Raw genomic sequence first — 15,089 nt, forward strand, 5'->3', positions numbered from 1 at the left:
GCGCAGGCACCCCATAATTTGCCAGCGGTATGTCAGCGACATACGGAACATTGTGGTGTTGCACCTTTTGCACGAGAGCGCGAGCGCGGAGATGCGCAGGGCGCGCTCGCAGGCGCCTTGCCTTTATGGACTCAAAGCCTTCCCAAAAGGGAAGGCCTGCCTTTGACTCGAACCGCGGCGTCGACGTCTGGCACCGCCGCCCTCCGACCCTCCGTCCTCGTCGCAACTTGTCAAGCTTCCGAACATTCCATAGACCACACCCTCCTGCTTGCATCGGCACGCCCTGCACAGTCCCCGCAATTCAAGAGACTTCAACGCGCCGCGGACATCCACGCACAGACCGACACTCAGCGCCTCGAGGCCTTCTTCCGCCGACCCGCGACTGTCATCCGACCCCTTCCGACTTGCTCTGGCGCGGACCTACGCGCTGATCGCACCCTCGCCAGTACGTCGAAATTTTCGATCCCCATGCAATACCCATGCACGACGGGCAATCTTCCGCACTTTCGTAACCGTATCTCGACGCGCGCTTGATGCTCGGGGGCGCGTCGGGTCCGCTGTATGGGCCGCTGCGGCTGACGAAGGCTATCCGACGCGGGGGGAGGTACATAAGGCGGGAGGTGGGGAGGTTGGCAGGCAGAGCTCGATGCTCTTCCTTTCCCCCTCGACTGCCTCGACCGCCTCCTCCTCCACTGCTGGCCTGGCCGTCGCTGTCTGCTATCAGGTCAGTACCCTCGCTGCCGGCCTGTCTCCTTCTCGCTGATGCGCTCGTTCAGGGTTGTTCAGCTTGGCGTCGTTGGTGGTATATAGACCTAGTACGTCGTCTCTACTCGCCGTCCTATTCACCCATACTGACTCGTCCTATCAACGTAGCCTACGCCCTTTGTGTCTGTCCTTACACCGGCGAGTGCTCTTGTCCACCCCGTCTATCGCTCGCTCATCGTCTATCCTCTAGATTTAATCGATGCGAATATATTGTTACTTTCCCCAAGTACGTGGTCCCGCTTTCTACGCGCCTCGCCAGTCACTGATTGTTTGTTTACTTAGTGGTTCCGACGCTTCATCCTCAAGGACATTGTTTGCCTAATTGCGAGCGCGAACGTTGGGTTAGAGGCACGGGTCTTACCTAGGTGCGTCACCTGTCCTCTACTCATTGACATTCATGACCAACTGCGCTCTGTAGGCGACGTGCTCGTGCTCAATTATTGGATTAGGATATCGCGCTGGCTGTTCAGACGCGTCCGCGTCTTCTCCCTCGCCGTCAAGCGCACTCTCCCCTCGCCTTCAAGCTTGTCCTCGCCTTCAACCGCCGCCTCGCACTTCAGCGCATCTTCAACCTCGAGCACATCCCCACCCTCGCTTTCAAGCCCAACCTCCTCGTCCTCAAGCTCAACCTCTCCCCCACCACCCCGACCAGATGACCCTGCAGTCATCATTCGGTGAGTGCTGGCATCCTTTCTATTCGTCGTACATTCTTCTTTTCCTCACGGTTGCTTTACTCCGATCTCTTGCCTCGCTACCCTACCCCCCGCACCCGAGCGAGAACCCGCTGCCTTTCTTGTGCGAAGTCGGCTGGTTTCTTACTTGTTTAGTCGCCTTGGGGTTAATTGGTGATTGAGTTCGTAGTTTAGTGACTTCGAGCCCGTAGTTTAGTGATCTCGGAGTCGTAGATTACTACTCTCCTCTACTTATTCTTTCGTTCGTTTTCATTTACTACTGACTCCTTCGTGTCCATGACTGACCCCTCCGTCTTCTATTACGACCCTCCCTTACTGTCCAGCTCACTGACTTCTCCGTCTTCTACTACGATCCCTCTCGTCGTGTTTACTGACATCTCCATCCTACTTACTGACATCTCCGGATCCATCCGTGCTACTTACTGACGTCTCCGTGCTACTTACTGCCGCCTCCGCTGTGTTTACTGATCCCCCTCGTCCCGTCTCGCACGTGGATCACTAACTGACTTGCATTGCAGACTACCGACTACGCACATGTCATCTGCCCTACCCGCCGGCGACGCGCCCGGCCTCCCTGCCCTCCTCCCACCGACTTGCTGACGCGGTTCCTGCTGTTAGTTGATGCTCGTCGAGGGCGATGGAGGCGTCGACGAAGGGTGGGGAGCTGTCATTGCGGGCGGCAAGGCGTCGACGAAGGTCGGGGAGGACGTCGGGGAGGTCGCGGGGGACGTCGTCGCGGGCGGGGGAGGTGTCGGCGAGGGAGTCGAAGGGGTCGTCGAGGGAGTCGAAGGCGTTGTCGAGGGCGGGAAGGCGTTGTCGAAGGCGAGGGAGCTGTCGTTGAGGGCGGGGAGGATGTCGCCGAGGTCGCGGAGGACGTCGACGAGGGTAGGGAAGCCGTCGTCGAGGTCGCGAAGGACGTCGCCGAGGGCAGGGAAGGCGTCGCCGAGGTCGTCAAGGTCGATTTCGAGGTCGGGGCGGGCGGGAGCGGACATCCTCGACGGCTGTGGAGGTCGGGAGCGGGCATCCTCGACGGACAGAGAGGTCGGTCGAAGACGGAGAGGTCGGTCGAAGGGGGGATCAGCATCATTAGTGACCTTTTGTACGTCGCCGTACCTTTGGAGGGGTGGTTAGGGTAGGGTACGGTGAGTGTAGAGTAAGGTAGGGGGGGGGGGCGGGTTAGCCAGTTAGGACGGGTGGGGGGAATAAATAGACGAGAAGGGGAGGGGCAGGGGCAGGGTAAGTACGCACCTCCAATGAATTCGTGACCTGTATAGACGGCCGTGCGAGAGGGGGAGGGAGGGAGGGTTGAGAGCGTAAAGGGGGAGGGCAAGTAGACGAAATCACGAGAAGGGGGGGTCGAACGAAAGGGGAGTGGTAGACGGAAGGGGAAGCGGAGGAAGGGGAGAGGGGAGGTGAGTACGCACCGCGTTCGTCCGGAAAGCGCGCGCTAACTCATCTTCTTGCCCCTTCTAGGCGTGCTGGCTCGTGGGAGGCGGGCGTGGGGAGGGTTGGCTCGTGCGCGGCGAGCGTCTTCTGACGACGGTGAGCGCTCCCTCGACCTTCGCACCTTCCCCCTTTCCGCGACTCCCCTCCCGCTTCGCGCATCTCACCTTCTCTTCTTCGCGCATCCCCCCACCCTTCCCGGACATCCCCCCACCCCCTTCCCCGCCCCCACCTCCCCCTCGCGCCGTTGACCTTTCGTGTGTTCCCTTTGACTTCCTCCCTCCCCCTTCACTTCCTCCCTCCCCCTTCCTCCCTCCCCCTTTACCTTCTCGCTCCCCTTTACCTTCTCGCTCCCCTTTACCTTCTCGCTCCCCCTTCACCTTCTCCCTCCCCCATCCGACCTCTCGCCCTCTCACCCCCCGCGCTTTTCGCCCCCTCACCCCCGCGCTCGTCGCCCTTCGTTGCCTCCCTCTGATCTGTCCCTCCTCCTTCGGTAGTCTTCCTCCCCCACCCTCGTCCATGCCATCCCCCTTCGCATTCCCTTCCCCCTTCCCCCCTTCCCCCACCCTTTCGACCTCCCGCGCATCGCCCCCCTTCGTGCCCCTCCTCGCACCGCGCATGCGCTTTCGCTCGCAACTCCGCCCCTCTCCTTCGTTCCCTTTTCCCCTTCCCATCGGGCACCCTCATCCTTGCTGCTCGCGCGTTCCCCTCCCCTTCGCGCTCCCGACCAGTTCTTCCTCCCTCCCTCTCCCGCTCGCTGGGTCGCTTCCCTTTCTCTCCCCGCGTCGCGCTCCCTCTCCCTCCCCGCGTCGCGCTCCCTCTCCCTCCCCGCGTCGATTTCCGCACCGTCTGCGCCCTCAACTGCCTCGCCATCGCAGGGCCGCGATCGTCGCGTCTGCGCGCGCCTTCGACGCTGACCTCGTTGTCCTGCGTACGTCTCCTTCCCCTTCCCCTCACATCTTCCGCTGACTACACCCTCTAGACACGGCGAGGCTACGATATCGTCCGCGTCGCGTGGCCGGGGCAGTGGGAAGGTGGGAGAGTATCAGGTGAAGGGGAGGTGGGAGACGGAGGGAAGGTGGGAGATGGAGGGGAGTGGAAGGCGGAGGTGGTGGGGGAGATGTATGCGGCAGGCGGGACGCGACGTATGCACGCGCTGGGTGACTGGATGTATGCGGCGGCGATCGCGAGTCGGCGGCAGGACGGGGCGTTGGTAGAGCCGGCGACGCGACGGTGACGCGCGGGACGGGACAGATGGGCGATGGTGACAGGCGATGGGCGACGACGGGCGGGTGAGATGACGGTCGGGTCGGGAGTCGGTCCCAGCGGGCAGACGGTCGATCGCCCGTGTGTGGCGCGACGATGGGGACGGGAGGACGTGGACGGGTTGAGGTTAGGGGAGGAGACGTGGCTAATCGGCGTAGATGGCTGAAGACCACGGGAAGCCGCAGCCGACTTCAAGAAGTCACACCACGAAGGCCGTCAGCGATTCGTCCGTCTTCGATGTTAAGAGGGAGGTTTATACAGAATTCGATGCTGGTTCTATCATCCAATGTGCATTGACAATAAGGTCAGAGGGCGTTTTCAGTGTTTGAGATGCAGGCGCAGGACAAGCAGGTCCGGAGAATGCCGAGGACAGCGGTCCACCTCCCATTGCTTGATTCCGACGTTGATCTTGCTCCCCTCGTCTGCTTGCCTCATACCCTGATATTTGAGGGCTTAGTGGATACTTAGCAGGACCGAACGAACCTTCGAGCAATCGTTCGATCACGCCCCGACTTCCCAAGACAATGAAAGGCATCCAAGAGCTGGTTAGTGACCTGACCCTCGCCCGACGCGCCACCAAGCTCCCCAGGATGACCCGATCGTCATCGCAGAAGGCATCGCCTCTAGTGTCGTCAAGGTCCGCGGGCGCTTGCCCAGCCATCCAGGCGAAGCGCAAGTCGTAGCCCTCAAGTCCTCGACGCTCCGCAAGCGCTTCGCGAAGGAGCCGCACGATATCGTGAAGGAGCTCAGGATCCTGCGCAGTCTGTCGCATCCGAATGTGCGTATACACACTGTCTGTCGTGCACGGACTTACCCCAACTCTCGCTCAGATCATCCCCCTCATCCACCACGAACGCTCGGGCGACGACCTCACGCTCTTCCTCCCCTACATCCCCTTCGCCCTCCCCCAGCTGCTCGCCTCGTCCTACTTCTCCCCGCACATCTACCCGCCCTACCTCCGCCCTGGCCCCGATGCCCTTGCGGAGCGCCGCGATCGCTTCTGCGCCGTCGCGCGCGCGATCATGGCGCAGGTGCTCTTTGCGCTGGCGTACCTCCACGACGAACAGCGCGTCGCGCACCGCGACATCAAACCCGCGAACGTGCTGCTGACGGAGGAAGGGCTGGTCAAGCTGATCGACTTTGGAATTGCGAGGCGGGAAGGGGAAAGCGAGGAAGACACGAAGGAGGACCTGTGGCCAGAGCCGAGGGAGAGGATGTACTTTGAGGTGTCGACGGGGTGAGTAAATGCGCTGTATGCCGAGGTCGCTCCAGCTCACCTAGCGATCCACTCAGCCCGTACCGCGCCCCCGAGCTCCTCTTCGGCCCCCGCACATACGACGCGTTCGCGATCGACATGTGGAGTCTGGGCGCTACCTTCGCCGAGTTCTTCACCCCGCTGTCTTTGTACCTCGACGACGAGGACGAGGGCTTTGGAGGCCTTGGTGGTGGCTTCGCAAGGTCGCACAACGCTTCCACCAATCCAGACGAAGGAAACGACGCAGAGGAAGACAAAACCACCCCACCTTCCCCCTTCCGCATCCCCTCCCACCTCCGCATCGGCTACCCGGGCGCAAAATGGGCGCGCGACACGCTCTTCAACGGCGCGCGCGGGGAGATCGGGCTAGCCTGGAGCATCTTCCAGATCCGGGGGACGCCGAACGAGGAATTGTGGCCGGTGAGTAGGGGGATGATAGGGTATCGACACACGGTGAAGCTCGATGGACTAACGACCCCTCGTAGACCTTCACCTCCCTCCCAGACGCCCAGCGCGTCAACTTCACTGTCGTCCCGCCTCAGCCGCTCGCCAACTTCCTGCCCAACCTACCCAACGACCTCGACACGCACACCGACGATCTCAACACACACACGTCCAACCTTGACACCCGTACCGCCGCCCTCGACCTCGTCGACAAGCTGCTCGCGTACCCTGAGACCGATCGCTTAAGGCCCAGAGACGCCCTCAAACAGCCCTGGTTCCGCGCGTCTCCATTGTTCCTCCCGCCTGATTTCCCGGAGGATCTAGTGCGCAAGTACATGGGTGAGGATATTGAAATTATGCACGAATGCAGCGAAAAGACCCTTGGCGAGTGGGTGAAGTTCTACGCTGACGATTGAACGAGGTGGGCGCGCGCGCTGTAGACCGAGGAGAGTACTACAGACTGAAGAAACATTCGAGAAAGCGCATGACATTCGAGCTCGTTAGCAGTAACAACAATACAGTAGAGTACACTCCAATACATACACAACCCAAGAGAAACAAGAACAAAACAGTCATCTATCGTGCGCGAACGGCGGGGCTGCGCGGCGAGTTCGCCGCGGAGGAAGCTAGCTGACGCCGAGGTGTCCCCTTCGCCGGGGAGGCTGCCGTCTTCCGAGGCGAGGCGGATGCGGCTGCTGCGTCCCGGGCAGCCTGCGCCCTCGCCATCAGCGCGTCGTTGTCGACAGCGATACCTGAACGCGGAGTCAATCGCGCTATCCGACAATAGACAGATGTCACGTACTGTGCGTCTCGTTCGACGTCTTGTAGATGCCAATCAGCCGGTTGCTCAGTTCGAACATGTCGTTTCTGCGCACGTCAAACGGTCAGCCAGCGCATGGGAGACGGGACCAGGAGCATACGTACCGAAGTGAGATGATGATGAACTGCGCGTTTTCCGTCCGGTCCTTGATGTAATTCGCGATGATGGACACGTTGCGGAAGTCCAGCGCGGCGTCGATCTCGTCCATGAAGTACAGAGGCGTTGGCTGCGGGGGCCTGGCTTAGGTTCGCGGTCAACCGACGAGGCACGCTGGCCGACATACCTTGTATACATGCAGAGCGAAGACGAGCGCGAGCGAGCTCAGCGTCTTCTCGCCGCCCGAGAGGTTGCCGATGTTCTTCCAGCTCTTCTTGGGGGGCATCACGCTGAAGTCGATGCCTTCCGAGAACGGGTCCAAGCTATCGTGGTACTCCAGCTCCGCGTTCCCGCCGATGGTGATCAACTAGACCAAATTAGCAAAACGTAGCCTTCAGACCGCAAGGCGCGCACCTGATACATCTCCTTCAGCTTGAGTGAGATTTGGTTGAAGCCGGTCGCGAACTCGGTGAGCCGCCGCTTGCGCAGGTCGTCGAACTCGGCCTTCTTCGCATCGCGGCGGGCGTACACGTCGTTGTACTCCTCCAGACGCTCCATGAATTTGCGCTTGACCTTCTTGTACTCTTCGAGGACAGTCAGATTCGGGCGAGCAGCCTTGATCCGTTCTGTACAAGGATCAGCGAGCGCAATGTCGATAGCGACAAGTTGCACGCACCGTCGAGCACTTCGTAGTCAGCAAGCAATTCGTTCTTGTTTAGGCGCCGCACTTCGTCTTCCTGCCAGACTCGCATGCCACGTTGGTCGACTTTGTAGTCTGGAGTGGATTTGCGCTTGCGCGACTTCGGTTTGGTGCCGGGCTCAGTCTTAACCCCGGGCTCAGTCTTAACCCCAGGTTCGCTCTTGACGGGGGGATCGTCCGCTTCAGCGGGAGCCGCAGATGCACCAGGCGCGTTACCGTCTACGTCCATAGCCTGTCCATCCTCACCCTCATCATCTTCGTCCTCGTCCTCATCATCCTCGTCCCTGCGCCGTAGTTAGTCCCACATTCAGCCCCGACGACTGCGGACTTACTCGATGGGGATCAACTCCAGTTCGCCCTCCTCCTCAGCAATCTGCTCACTCTTGGCCTCACACTCCCGCTTTGTCTGAGCAAGCTCCTCGAGCTTGCGCTTGAGCTGCGCCTCCTTCTTCCGGAAGGACTGGACTTTCTCCTCCTGCTCGTCCACCTCCGTCTTCAGCTGCCCCAGGATATCTTCCTCCTTCTCGGCCTTCTGGCGAACCTGATTGAGACGATCGCGCACAGAATCAACGTACTCCTCCATCTCAGAGAGCGCCTTCTGAAGCTCCTCGGCGTCGGCCTGAAGCTGAGCCTGCTCCTCGCCAGCCTTGTCAATGACCTCGCCGTACTTGACGAGGTCGCGCTCGGCCTTAGCCTTGTCGACCTCCGCCTTCGTAATGGCGTCGGTGGCGATCTTGATGAACTCCTTGATACCGTCGATTTTGGACTTCTGCGCGCGCAGCTCGGAGCCGCCGACGTCGAGGATCTTCTGCTCGAGGTCATTGATGACGGACTGGATCTTGCCCGCCTCAGCTTCGAGCTTCTCCAGAGCGCGCGTAGCTGAGGTTATAGTGGCCTCCAGGGAAGCAATGCGCGCTTTGTCGCTCGTGTTGGGCCTCTGCGACGCAGCCCTGATGATCATGTTAGGCAACATTTCCGACACTGGGAATCAAAGACTGACTTCAGATCCGAGACGCGTTTCTCCGCCTCCTGAATGAGCTTCTTGCTGTTCTGTAGGTCCATCTCGAGCTTGTCGCAGGTTACAGACAGCTCAGGGGCGGAGCGCTTCAAGCGATCCAGCTCCTGCTCAGCAGCCTCCAGCTCATCGGTCGCCAGACGCAGCTTCTCCTGCGCCTTCTGGTGCTGGTTGTCGAGGTCGCGCACCTGCTGCGGCGACACCGTGTTGGTAAGCTTGGAGCTCATACCGCCAGACTGAGGGCGGCTTCCACCACCGGACATGACACCCGACGGCTCGATGAGCTGACCGGCGAGAGTGACGACCTTGTAGCGCTTCTCCGACCCGTAGGCGATGCGGTTGGCCTGCTCTAGGTTCTCAGCGACGAGCGTCTCGCGAATGACGCTCCAAAAGGCTGGCCGGAAGCGCGGGTCCTTGGGCTTGACGAGGTCGAACAGACGGGGCACGTTCTCAGGAGTCGGCGCGCGATCCGGAATGTTGTTTCTTAGCTTCTCGAGGATGAGGAAGGTCGCGCGGCCCACGTTGTTCCTGCGCATGTAGTCCGTACAGAGCTGACCATTGTTCAAGTCGTCGACGACGAGATTCTGCAAGCCAGGGCATGCAGTCGTGATCGCCACGTCGTACTTGTCGGGGATCGTACCCAAAGTGCCAAGTTTGCCCTGGAAGAACGTCAGCGTCTGTACAAGCTTACGCGCAGATACGTACATGGAAGCCGCTGATACGCCCCTCAGCCTGGATGCGATTGAGAGCGTCGACGACATTGCCCTGACTCTTGCTCTCCGCTTGGGACGCCCGCACCTCATCGAGGCGTTGCCTAGCGGCTGAGGCCTTGCGACGACAATCTTCCACAGCGGTACGTGCAGCCTGCCGATCGTCAGCAAAGGAAACGCCCCAATCAACTGACTACTGACCTCCACGCGCATGCTCGCCTCCCGGATGTCATCGTCAACGGAAGCCCTCTTCGCCTTCGTCTCATTGAGGCCGTCCGACTTCACTTTCTGATCGGAACGTAGCTCCTTGAGGTTTTCCTCGGCGGCACGCAGTGCCTCCTCGTGGTCTTGAGCTTTCTTCATGAGGGCATCGCGCTCGCTCGTAGCGACATTGATCTCAGCCTGCTTGTCGTTGATCTTCTCGGTCCAGGGCGCCAGCTCCTTCTGCCGCTTCTCAATCTCGACGGTGAACTTCTGCGTCTTGCCTATCTCAGAAATTAGTAGCAGCTCGGTACAGTCAACTGAGTTCGACGCACCAGAGAGCTTGGTCTGCATTTCCATGAGCACGGCGTGTTCGTCGGTCATTCGCTGCTCCTGCTTCTCGAGCTCCGCCTGATTCTTCTCGCGCTTCTCGGTCGACTCGTCGATCGTGTTCTTCGCGTTGTTACGCTGCTTCGTCGCCTGAAACAATATAGTCAGGGAATGTCCCTTTCATGGCCAGAGGAACAAGTATACCTCCTGAACGTCCTTCTTGAGCTTCTTCATCTTCTTGTCGACGCCCTTGTATCGCTCCTGTAGAGTAACTTGCTCCTTCTCGTTTTCCGCAAGCTCCTTCGTTGCAGTGTCCACGGCAGTTTTGAGTTCCTAAGACAGTCATTAATACGAGTCATCGCCGACACTGATGAGTTATCGCTTACCTTGAACGCGGCTTCTTTGTCGTTGTAATGCGCCTGGAGTTGCTCAAAGTGCTCGATGTCGTCTTTGTTCTTCTCCTTCTCGGACGCGAGCTTCGCCTCAACCTTGGCCTGTGATGACGCATGAGTATTTGCCGAGTAGCGAAATGTGTCCGACGTACCATTTGCTGCCTGCAACGCTCGGCCTCGCCTTCCATCTCCATGGCGCAGTAGTACAAGTACACGGAGCGCGCCTGCGTGCGCTCATTGCAGAGCCTCAGATAGCTGTCCGCCTCCTCCTTCTCCTTCGACAGCCCGTCCTTCTCCTTCTCCGCGCGCCTCAGCTTCGTCATCATCTCCGCCTTCTCCTCCGTGAGCTGCTCCATCTCAGCCTGCGCCTTCTCAATCTGCTCCACATACTGCGACGTGCCAATGATGTCCTCCAGGTATTCCAGCAGCCCCTCCTCGTGCTCGTTCGTCGCCTTGGGCTTCATCTGGGCGATGCTCTCGACCTCGCCCTGCAGGATGAGGAACCGCTTGTGGTCGAGGTCGATACCGCGGCCCTTGAGGAGCTTCTGCACCTCGGTGTAGTTGCTCAGGCGCTCGTTGATGGTGTAGCGGCTGGCATTCTGGCGGTTCGCGTGGCGCGCGACGCGGAGGTCGGAGCCGGGGACGACCTCGAACTTCTCGTCGCCTGGCTCGTCGATGATGTCCTGGAAGTGCACCTCGACGGAGCACTCCTCGAGGTCGGGGTGGCGGGCGGAGTTGTGAATGAGTTCGGAGAGCTTGGCCTGGCGCATCTTGGTGGCGCGGTACCCAAAGACGAACAGGAGGGCGTCGATCGTGTTGGACTTGCCCGAGCCATTGGGGCCGACGATAGCTGAGAACGACTATGCGACGCGTGAGTTCGGTGGGGAATATGCATGATGCCTTGCAACGCACCTTGTGGAAAGGACCGATGACCTGCTTCCCCGCATAGCTCTTGAAGTTGACGAGCGTGAGCTTGTGAATGACGAGACGTGCGCGCGGGCCCTTGCGTTCCTCCTTCGGCGCCTGCGACGCTGCCGGCTGCGAAGCTGGTAGTGTTTGAGGGGGCGGGGTAGCATCCAACGGGCCCTCTTCCTCGTCGTCCGACACGTTGTCCCGTTGAGCTGCTGCTGCCGCGCCCTTTGCAGATGTTGATGCCTGCGAAGCAGCGAACGTAGGCTGCTGCGCAGGTGGAGGACCATTGTCGTCCTCTTCCTCATCCTGAGCCTCCATCGGCACATCAGACTGCTCCTCCGGCTCTTCCACAACTCTTTGAGCGCGCTTGCTAGCTGCCTTGCCGCGACGTTTGGAGGGAGGGGGTTCGTCGTCCTCATCCGCCTCCTCTGGGGCATCGGATTCGATCTCGACGGGCTTTGAGCGGCGGGAGCTTGGCTTGCCCGATCGCGTCGACGCTGGCTTCGCCCTCTTCGCCCGGCCCTCCTTCACGGGGGCCGCCTTCCTCTTCGCAGCGATGCGTTTCTTCGGTTTCTCTTCCTCCTCATAGTCGTCCTCCTCGTTATCATCACTGTTGTCCAAAGACGGCCGTGCCTTCTTCTTCACGGGGACCACCTCGTCCTCTTCATCGTCCTCGTTCTGATCCTCCTGAAGCTGCTCCTCCACCTCTTCCTCATCAGACTCCGCTACGTCAGGAAGCGAGTTCTTGGAGTTCGTCGACGTGCGGGATCGCGACCCGCTGGCTTTGGCCGACGAACCGCGCCTCGACGCGGGTTTGCTGCTGCTCTCGGGCGCGGCCGATCTCTTGCGCTTAGATTTGGGTGGCTCTGGGGGAGGCGTGGGCTCTACCGACGCCCTGGCGCGCGACGAGCGTCTGAGGGTCGACATGATGGACTGAGACAAGGGATTTCACCAACCCCAATTCCAACGCGACGCGTCGCGTCACGCGCGCACGAGACTAGTCATGTGATTGTGACTGAAGTTCAACCATAAACACTTCTGACTGCCACCATAATTCTAGTCTATACAAATCTACTGATATCGAGCTCTAGGTTGTGCAAGTTTCTCTACATGGTCGGGACCTGTTTGGACGGAACGGGCTCCCAGAATGGATAATCGGTATACCCCTTCGCATCCTCAGAAGCACGACTGTAAAAGTACTTTCGCTCAGGGATGATCAGAGGCGCGTTCTCCATCAGGCGGCGTGGAAGATCAGGCTAGATGTGCTTTGTGTCAGCCCGCGCATTTAGTTTGCTAGGAATCTGAAACTCACGTTGCCGATGTACAACTTCGAGAACCCAATCAGGTCACCCTTCTCCTCGGCAGTCTTGATAGCTGTCTCGCGTGTGTAGCCACCGGCAGATATAAAGGGACGCTCCTTTGGCTTCCAGATCTCGCGCAGAAAGTCGTTCGACGCGTCCTTGGCGTACTTGTCGGGGTCGGCAGCGTCGTCGGCAGCTGCGCCAGGCTCGACGACGTGCAAGTAGGCAAGCTTCGGGTAGCGGTCGCGCAGCTGCGTGGCGAGGTAGCCGAAGGCTGGCTTGGGGTCCGGCATGTTGATCTCTGCAAAAAGTGAGCTATTGCTCAAGGATAAGAAGGGAAACCAGGCGTACCCTGGTAAGTACTCCACGGGCTAACCCGATACCCGACCCGCTCCTCGCCCACCGCGCGCACCACCGCCTCCGTAATCTCCAGCGCAAACCTCGCCCGATTCTCGATGCTCCCCCCATACTCATCCGTCCGCCTGTTCGACCTGTCCGACAAGAACTGCTCGATCAGATACCCATGCGCGCCATGGATCTCGACCCCATCATAGCCCGCGCGGAAGACCGCGTTGCGCGCCGCCGTCGCGAAGAGCTCCGCGTACTCGTGGATCTCGGGGATAGTCAAGGGCCGCGGGTGCTGCTCGTGCTCGCGGCCCTTGAGAGGAATATCGGACGCGCCGATGTAGTCCGCGTTGGGGTCGTCCTCGGCGAGATAGTTGAGGCGGGCGGAGAAGCCGGTGGCGGCGATCTGGAGGAAGACGTAGCAGCCTTGCTCGTGGATGCCGGCGACAATCTGAGGAAGAATCATTATGGGCTTGTGGCGGCACGCAGCGCAGGAGAGGGACTCACCTCTTTCATCGCCGCCACCTGCTCGTCGGACCAGATAGCGGCGGCGTTACCGAAGCCCGCCGCCTTGGGTGCGACGACCGCGGCCTCGTAGATGATGAAGCTTCCCGGTACGCTTGCGCGCTGGCGGTAGTACTCCTTGACAATCGGAAGGGGGACATGGTTCTTGTCGTTCCTGAAGCGCGTCGAGGGCGCGAAGACGACGCGGTGCGCGAGCTGCATGTTGCCAACCTTGATGGGCTGGAAAAGCTTGGGCGTTGCGGTCGAGACAGTCATTGTGATGAAGCAAGCGAGGAAATAACGCAGGCCTTCTAGATGTTGAGAGCAGCCAACGGAGCACGCTGTATATATGCAGCTGGCAAAGGGGGTATAGTAAGTCAAGGTCATCCATTACCAGAGTAGAAGGGAATCGTTCTATCCGAGTCGGTTGTATTGGCATCGCGCAAACGCGTAAGGCCAAAGCCTCGAATCTCCTTTTGAACGACGAATGCTCGTTCAAGGTGGGCCGGGAAGACCGAGTGCGGGCTTGACTTCCTAAACAGGTAATTTTGGGTCGACGATGACGCGAAGTCGATGTGTCGCGCACCGAGTCGGCTGACTCATCATCCAAACCCACGATTGAAGCTTCCTCATCCGCCCCATCGAGTTTAGAAGTTTCCTCAATACAAAGACGGCCCGGAATACAGAGGAAAATATATCTGAGTGGTATATGCCCTGGATAGGTTGGTGGCTAATGCAAGCCACTGGCCAGGTTGGGTTCTAGTGACGATCAACAGGAATATACGCAGGTTCGGTGTCGAGGCTGTAGCGACCAAGTTCAACACAATACGTCTTGCTGTAAAGTTCGCGACTCACCTATCGTCAACCAGCGACTTCTGCCTCGCCTTGTCAAGGACCGGCAACAGTGTGTGGTCTATGACCTTCATCAATGTCAAGAGCGATGCAAGCACATCTCTCTTCACAGTCTGCAGGTCGATGGACCTGTCCTGCTGACGATAGATATCGATGGCGAACACCAGAATAGTCTGAATTGCGGCAACGAGACGAGCGTTCACCTCGGGATCTGACCTGGCGACCATGACTGCCCCGCGGATGGCTTCTCCTGTCCGATCAAATTTCTCGACGCTGGACACGGGCCTGTAAAATCCAAGTATGCGCTCAAATTGTTGGAGTAGCGCATCCCTATCGAATGCGTTGACAGGCCGATGGATGATGAGTGCATTGCGTATGTAGGCGTCCACCATGCCGTGCACGATGCGAAGTTTGGCTCGTGCTTCGTACATCTCCTTGAGGACAGATATGAGCAGCAGGAGGTACGCTACTGCAAGGGCTGTTAACACTCCCTATCTGCTAAACAAAACGCATCTCCCTCACCTGTTACTGTCCCGGCCGTTATTGAACGTTGATGGCCATCGGCGCGATACAGGATAGCTTGCAAGAAACTTCGTGCCTTGAACGGAGTCGATCCCTCAGTGTGTATACGCGCTCTCGCAGTGGGGCCGATTGGGGCGAAATACAGTGAGGGCCTTTGCCCCAAAGAAGGTCGACTGTCATGCGCGATGCGGGGCAAGACAGCCCGTCTGCTCGCTGCGTAGGCTGCAGCGCGCGTAGATAGCGTGTTCATGTGAGAGAGTACGCAGAGAAAAATCAAGATGCGAGTTTCTCGGGGTTCGATGAAGCAAGTAAACTTGGAAGGCGATCCGTGTGAAGCTTAGACTGCCGGCGGGCCTGCGTCACACGCGGCCGAAGACTACGCCGCTTGAGGTCAAGAGGTACGAGTACGTGATATGATACTTTGAGTCCCGTGAAGGTCAACACGGAGATGCGAGCTCGACAGGGATGGCGATGAGAGCAAGGACAGAGAGCGAACTGCATCGACCGATTCCTGGAACTTGCCG

At 59.5% G+C, this 15,089-nt stretch overlaps 8 protein-coding genes across 8 annotated transcripts; 2 read left to right on the plus strand and 6 right to left on the minus strand.

Annotated features, from left to right (window-relative positions):
* Positions 1-614: 614 nt before the first annotated feature.
* SCHCODRAFT_01194083 (uncharacterized protein) lies at positions 615-2,057 on the plus strand (the record flags this gene model as incomplete). Its single annotated transcript, XM_003026395.3, has 7 exons — positions 615-724; positions 777-815; positions 874-903; positions 956-991; positions 1,048-1,130; positions 1,215-1,439; positions 1,976-2,057. The coding sequence occupies exons 4-7, from the start codon at positions 965-967 to the stop codon at positions 2,055-2,057; spliced, it is 417 nt and encodes a 138-aa protein (XP_003026441.1). The 5' UTR covers positions 615-724; positions 777-815; positions 874-903; positions 956-964.
* SCHCODRAFT_02644409 (uncharacterized protein) lies at positions 1,975-2,523 on the minus strand. Its single transcript, XM_050346387.1, has one exon. The coding sequence runs from the start codon at positions 2,447-2,449 to the stop codon at positions 2,072-2,074; it is 378 nt and encodes a 125-aa protein (XP_050197118.1). The 5' UTR covers positions 2,450-2,523; the 3' UTR covers positions 1,975-2,071.
* A 295-nt stretch (positions 2,524-2,818) lies between these two features.
* SCHCODRAFT_02644412 (uncharacterized protein) lies at positions 2,819-3,118 on the minus strand. Its single transcript, XM_050346388.1, has one exon. It carries the CDS (start codon positions 3,104-3,106, stop codon positions 2,927-2,929), a length of 180 nt encoding a protein of 59 aa, XP_050197119.1. The 5' UTR covers positions 3,107-3,118; the 3' UTR covers positions 2,819-2,926.
* A 641-nt stretch (positions 3,119-3,759) lies between these two features.
* Positions 3,760-4,549, minus strand: SCHCODRAFT_02125056 (uncharacterized protein). The gene is made up of 2 exons (XM_050341871.1): positions 4,426-4,549; positions 3,760-4,355 (listed from the first exon to the last, which is right to left on the minus strand). The coding sequence occupies exons 1-2, from the start codon at positions 4,447-4,449 to the stop codon at positions 3,894-3,896; spliced, it is 486 nt and encodes a 161-aa protein (XP_050197120.1). The 5' UTR covers positions 4,450-4,549; the 3' UTR covers positions 3,760-3,893.
* Positions 4,550-4,552: 3 nt separating this feature from the next.
* On the plus strand, positions 4,553-6,281 carry SCHCODRAFT_02593755 (kinase-like protein; the record flags this gene model as incomplete). Its single annotated transcript, XM_003026394.2, has 5 exons — positions 4,553-4,711; positions 4,756-4,944; positions 4,997-5,403; positions 5,460-5,841; positions 5,907-6,281. The coding sequence occupies exons 1-5, from the start codon at positions 4,691-4,693 to the stop codon at positions 6,279-6,281; spliced, it is 1,374 nt and encodes a 457-aa protein (XP_003026440.2). The 5' UTR covers positions 4,553-4,690.
* A 160-nt stretch (positions 6,282-6,441) lies between these two features.
* SCHCODRAFT_02520479 (RecF/RecN/SMC protein) lies at positions 6,442-11,359 on the minus strand (the record flags this gene model as incomplete). The annotated part of the gene is made up of 16 exons (XM_050343453.1): positions 6,442-6,617; positions 6,668-6,732; positions 6,790-6,911; positions 6,969-7,148; positions 7,196-7,407; positions 7,458-7,572; positions 7,648-7,765; positions 7,829-8,431; positions 8,482-9,155; positions 9,202-9,360; positions 9,408-9,691; positions 9,743-9,887; positions 9,942-10,070; positions 10,124-10,231; positions 10,345-10,989; positions 11,042-11,359. 16 exons carry the CDS (start codon positions 11,357-11,359, stop codon positions 6,442-6,444), a joined length of 4,053 nt encoding a protein of 1,350 aa, XP_050197121.1.
* A 726-nt stretch (positions 11,360-12,085) lies between these two features.
* SCHCODRAFT_02557563 (FMN-linked oxidoreductase) lies at positions 12,086-13,467 on the minus strand (the record flags this gene model as incomplete). Its single annotated transcript, XM_003026303.2, has 4 exons — positions 12,086-12,297; positions 12,354-12,643; positions 12,694-13,138; positions 13,195-13,467. The coding sequence occupies 4 exons, from the start codon at positions 13,465-13,467 to the stop codon at positions 12,148-12,150; spliced, it is 1,158 nt and encodes a 385-aa protein (XP_003026349.2). The 3' UTR covers positions 12,086-12,147.
* A 366-nt stretch (positions 13,468-13,833) lies between these two features.
* On the minus strand, positions 13,834-15,046 carry SCHCODRAFT_02593763 (uncharacterized protein). Its single transcript, XM_003026302.3, has 3 exons — positions 14,566-15,046; positions 14,047-14,512; positions 13,834-13,993 (listed from the first exon to the last, which is right to left on the minus strand). Exons 1-3 carry the CDS (start codon positions 14,813-14,815, stop codon positions 13,951-13,953), a joined length of 759 nt encoding a protein of 252 aa, XP_003026348.1. The 5' UTR covers positions 14,816-15,046; the 3' UTR covers positions 13,834-13,950.
* Between the last annotated feature and the right edge of the window lie 43 nt (positions 15,047-15,089).

This window comes from Schizophyllum commune (assembly GCF_000143185.2).
Source record: "Schizophyllum commune H4-8 unplaced genomic scaffold SCHCOscaffold_16, whole genome shotgun sequence".
In the NCBI taxonomy this organism is placed as follows: domain Eukaryota; kingdom Fungi; phylum Basidiomycota; class Agaricomycetes; order Agaricales; family Schizophyllaceae; genus Schizophyllum; species Schizophyllum commune.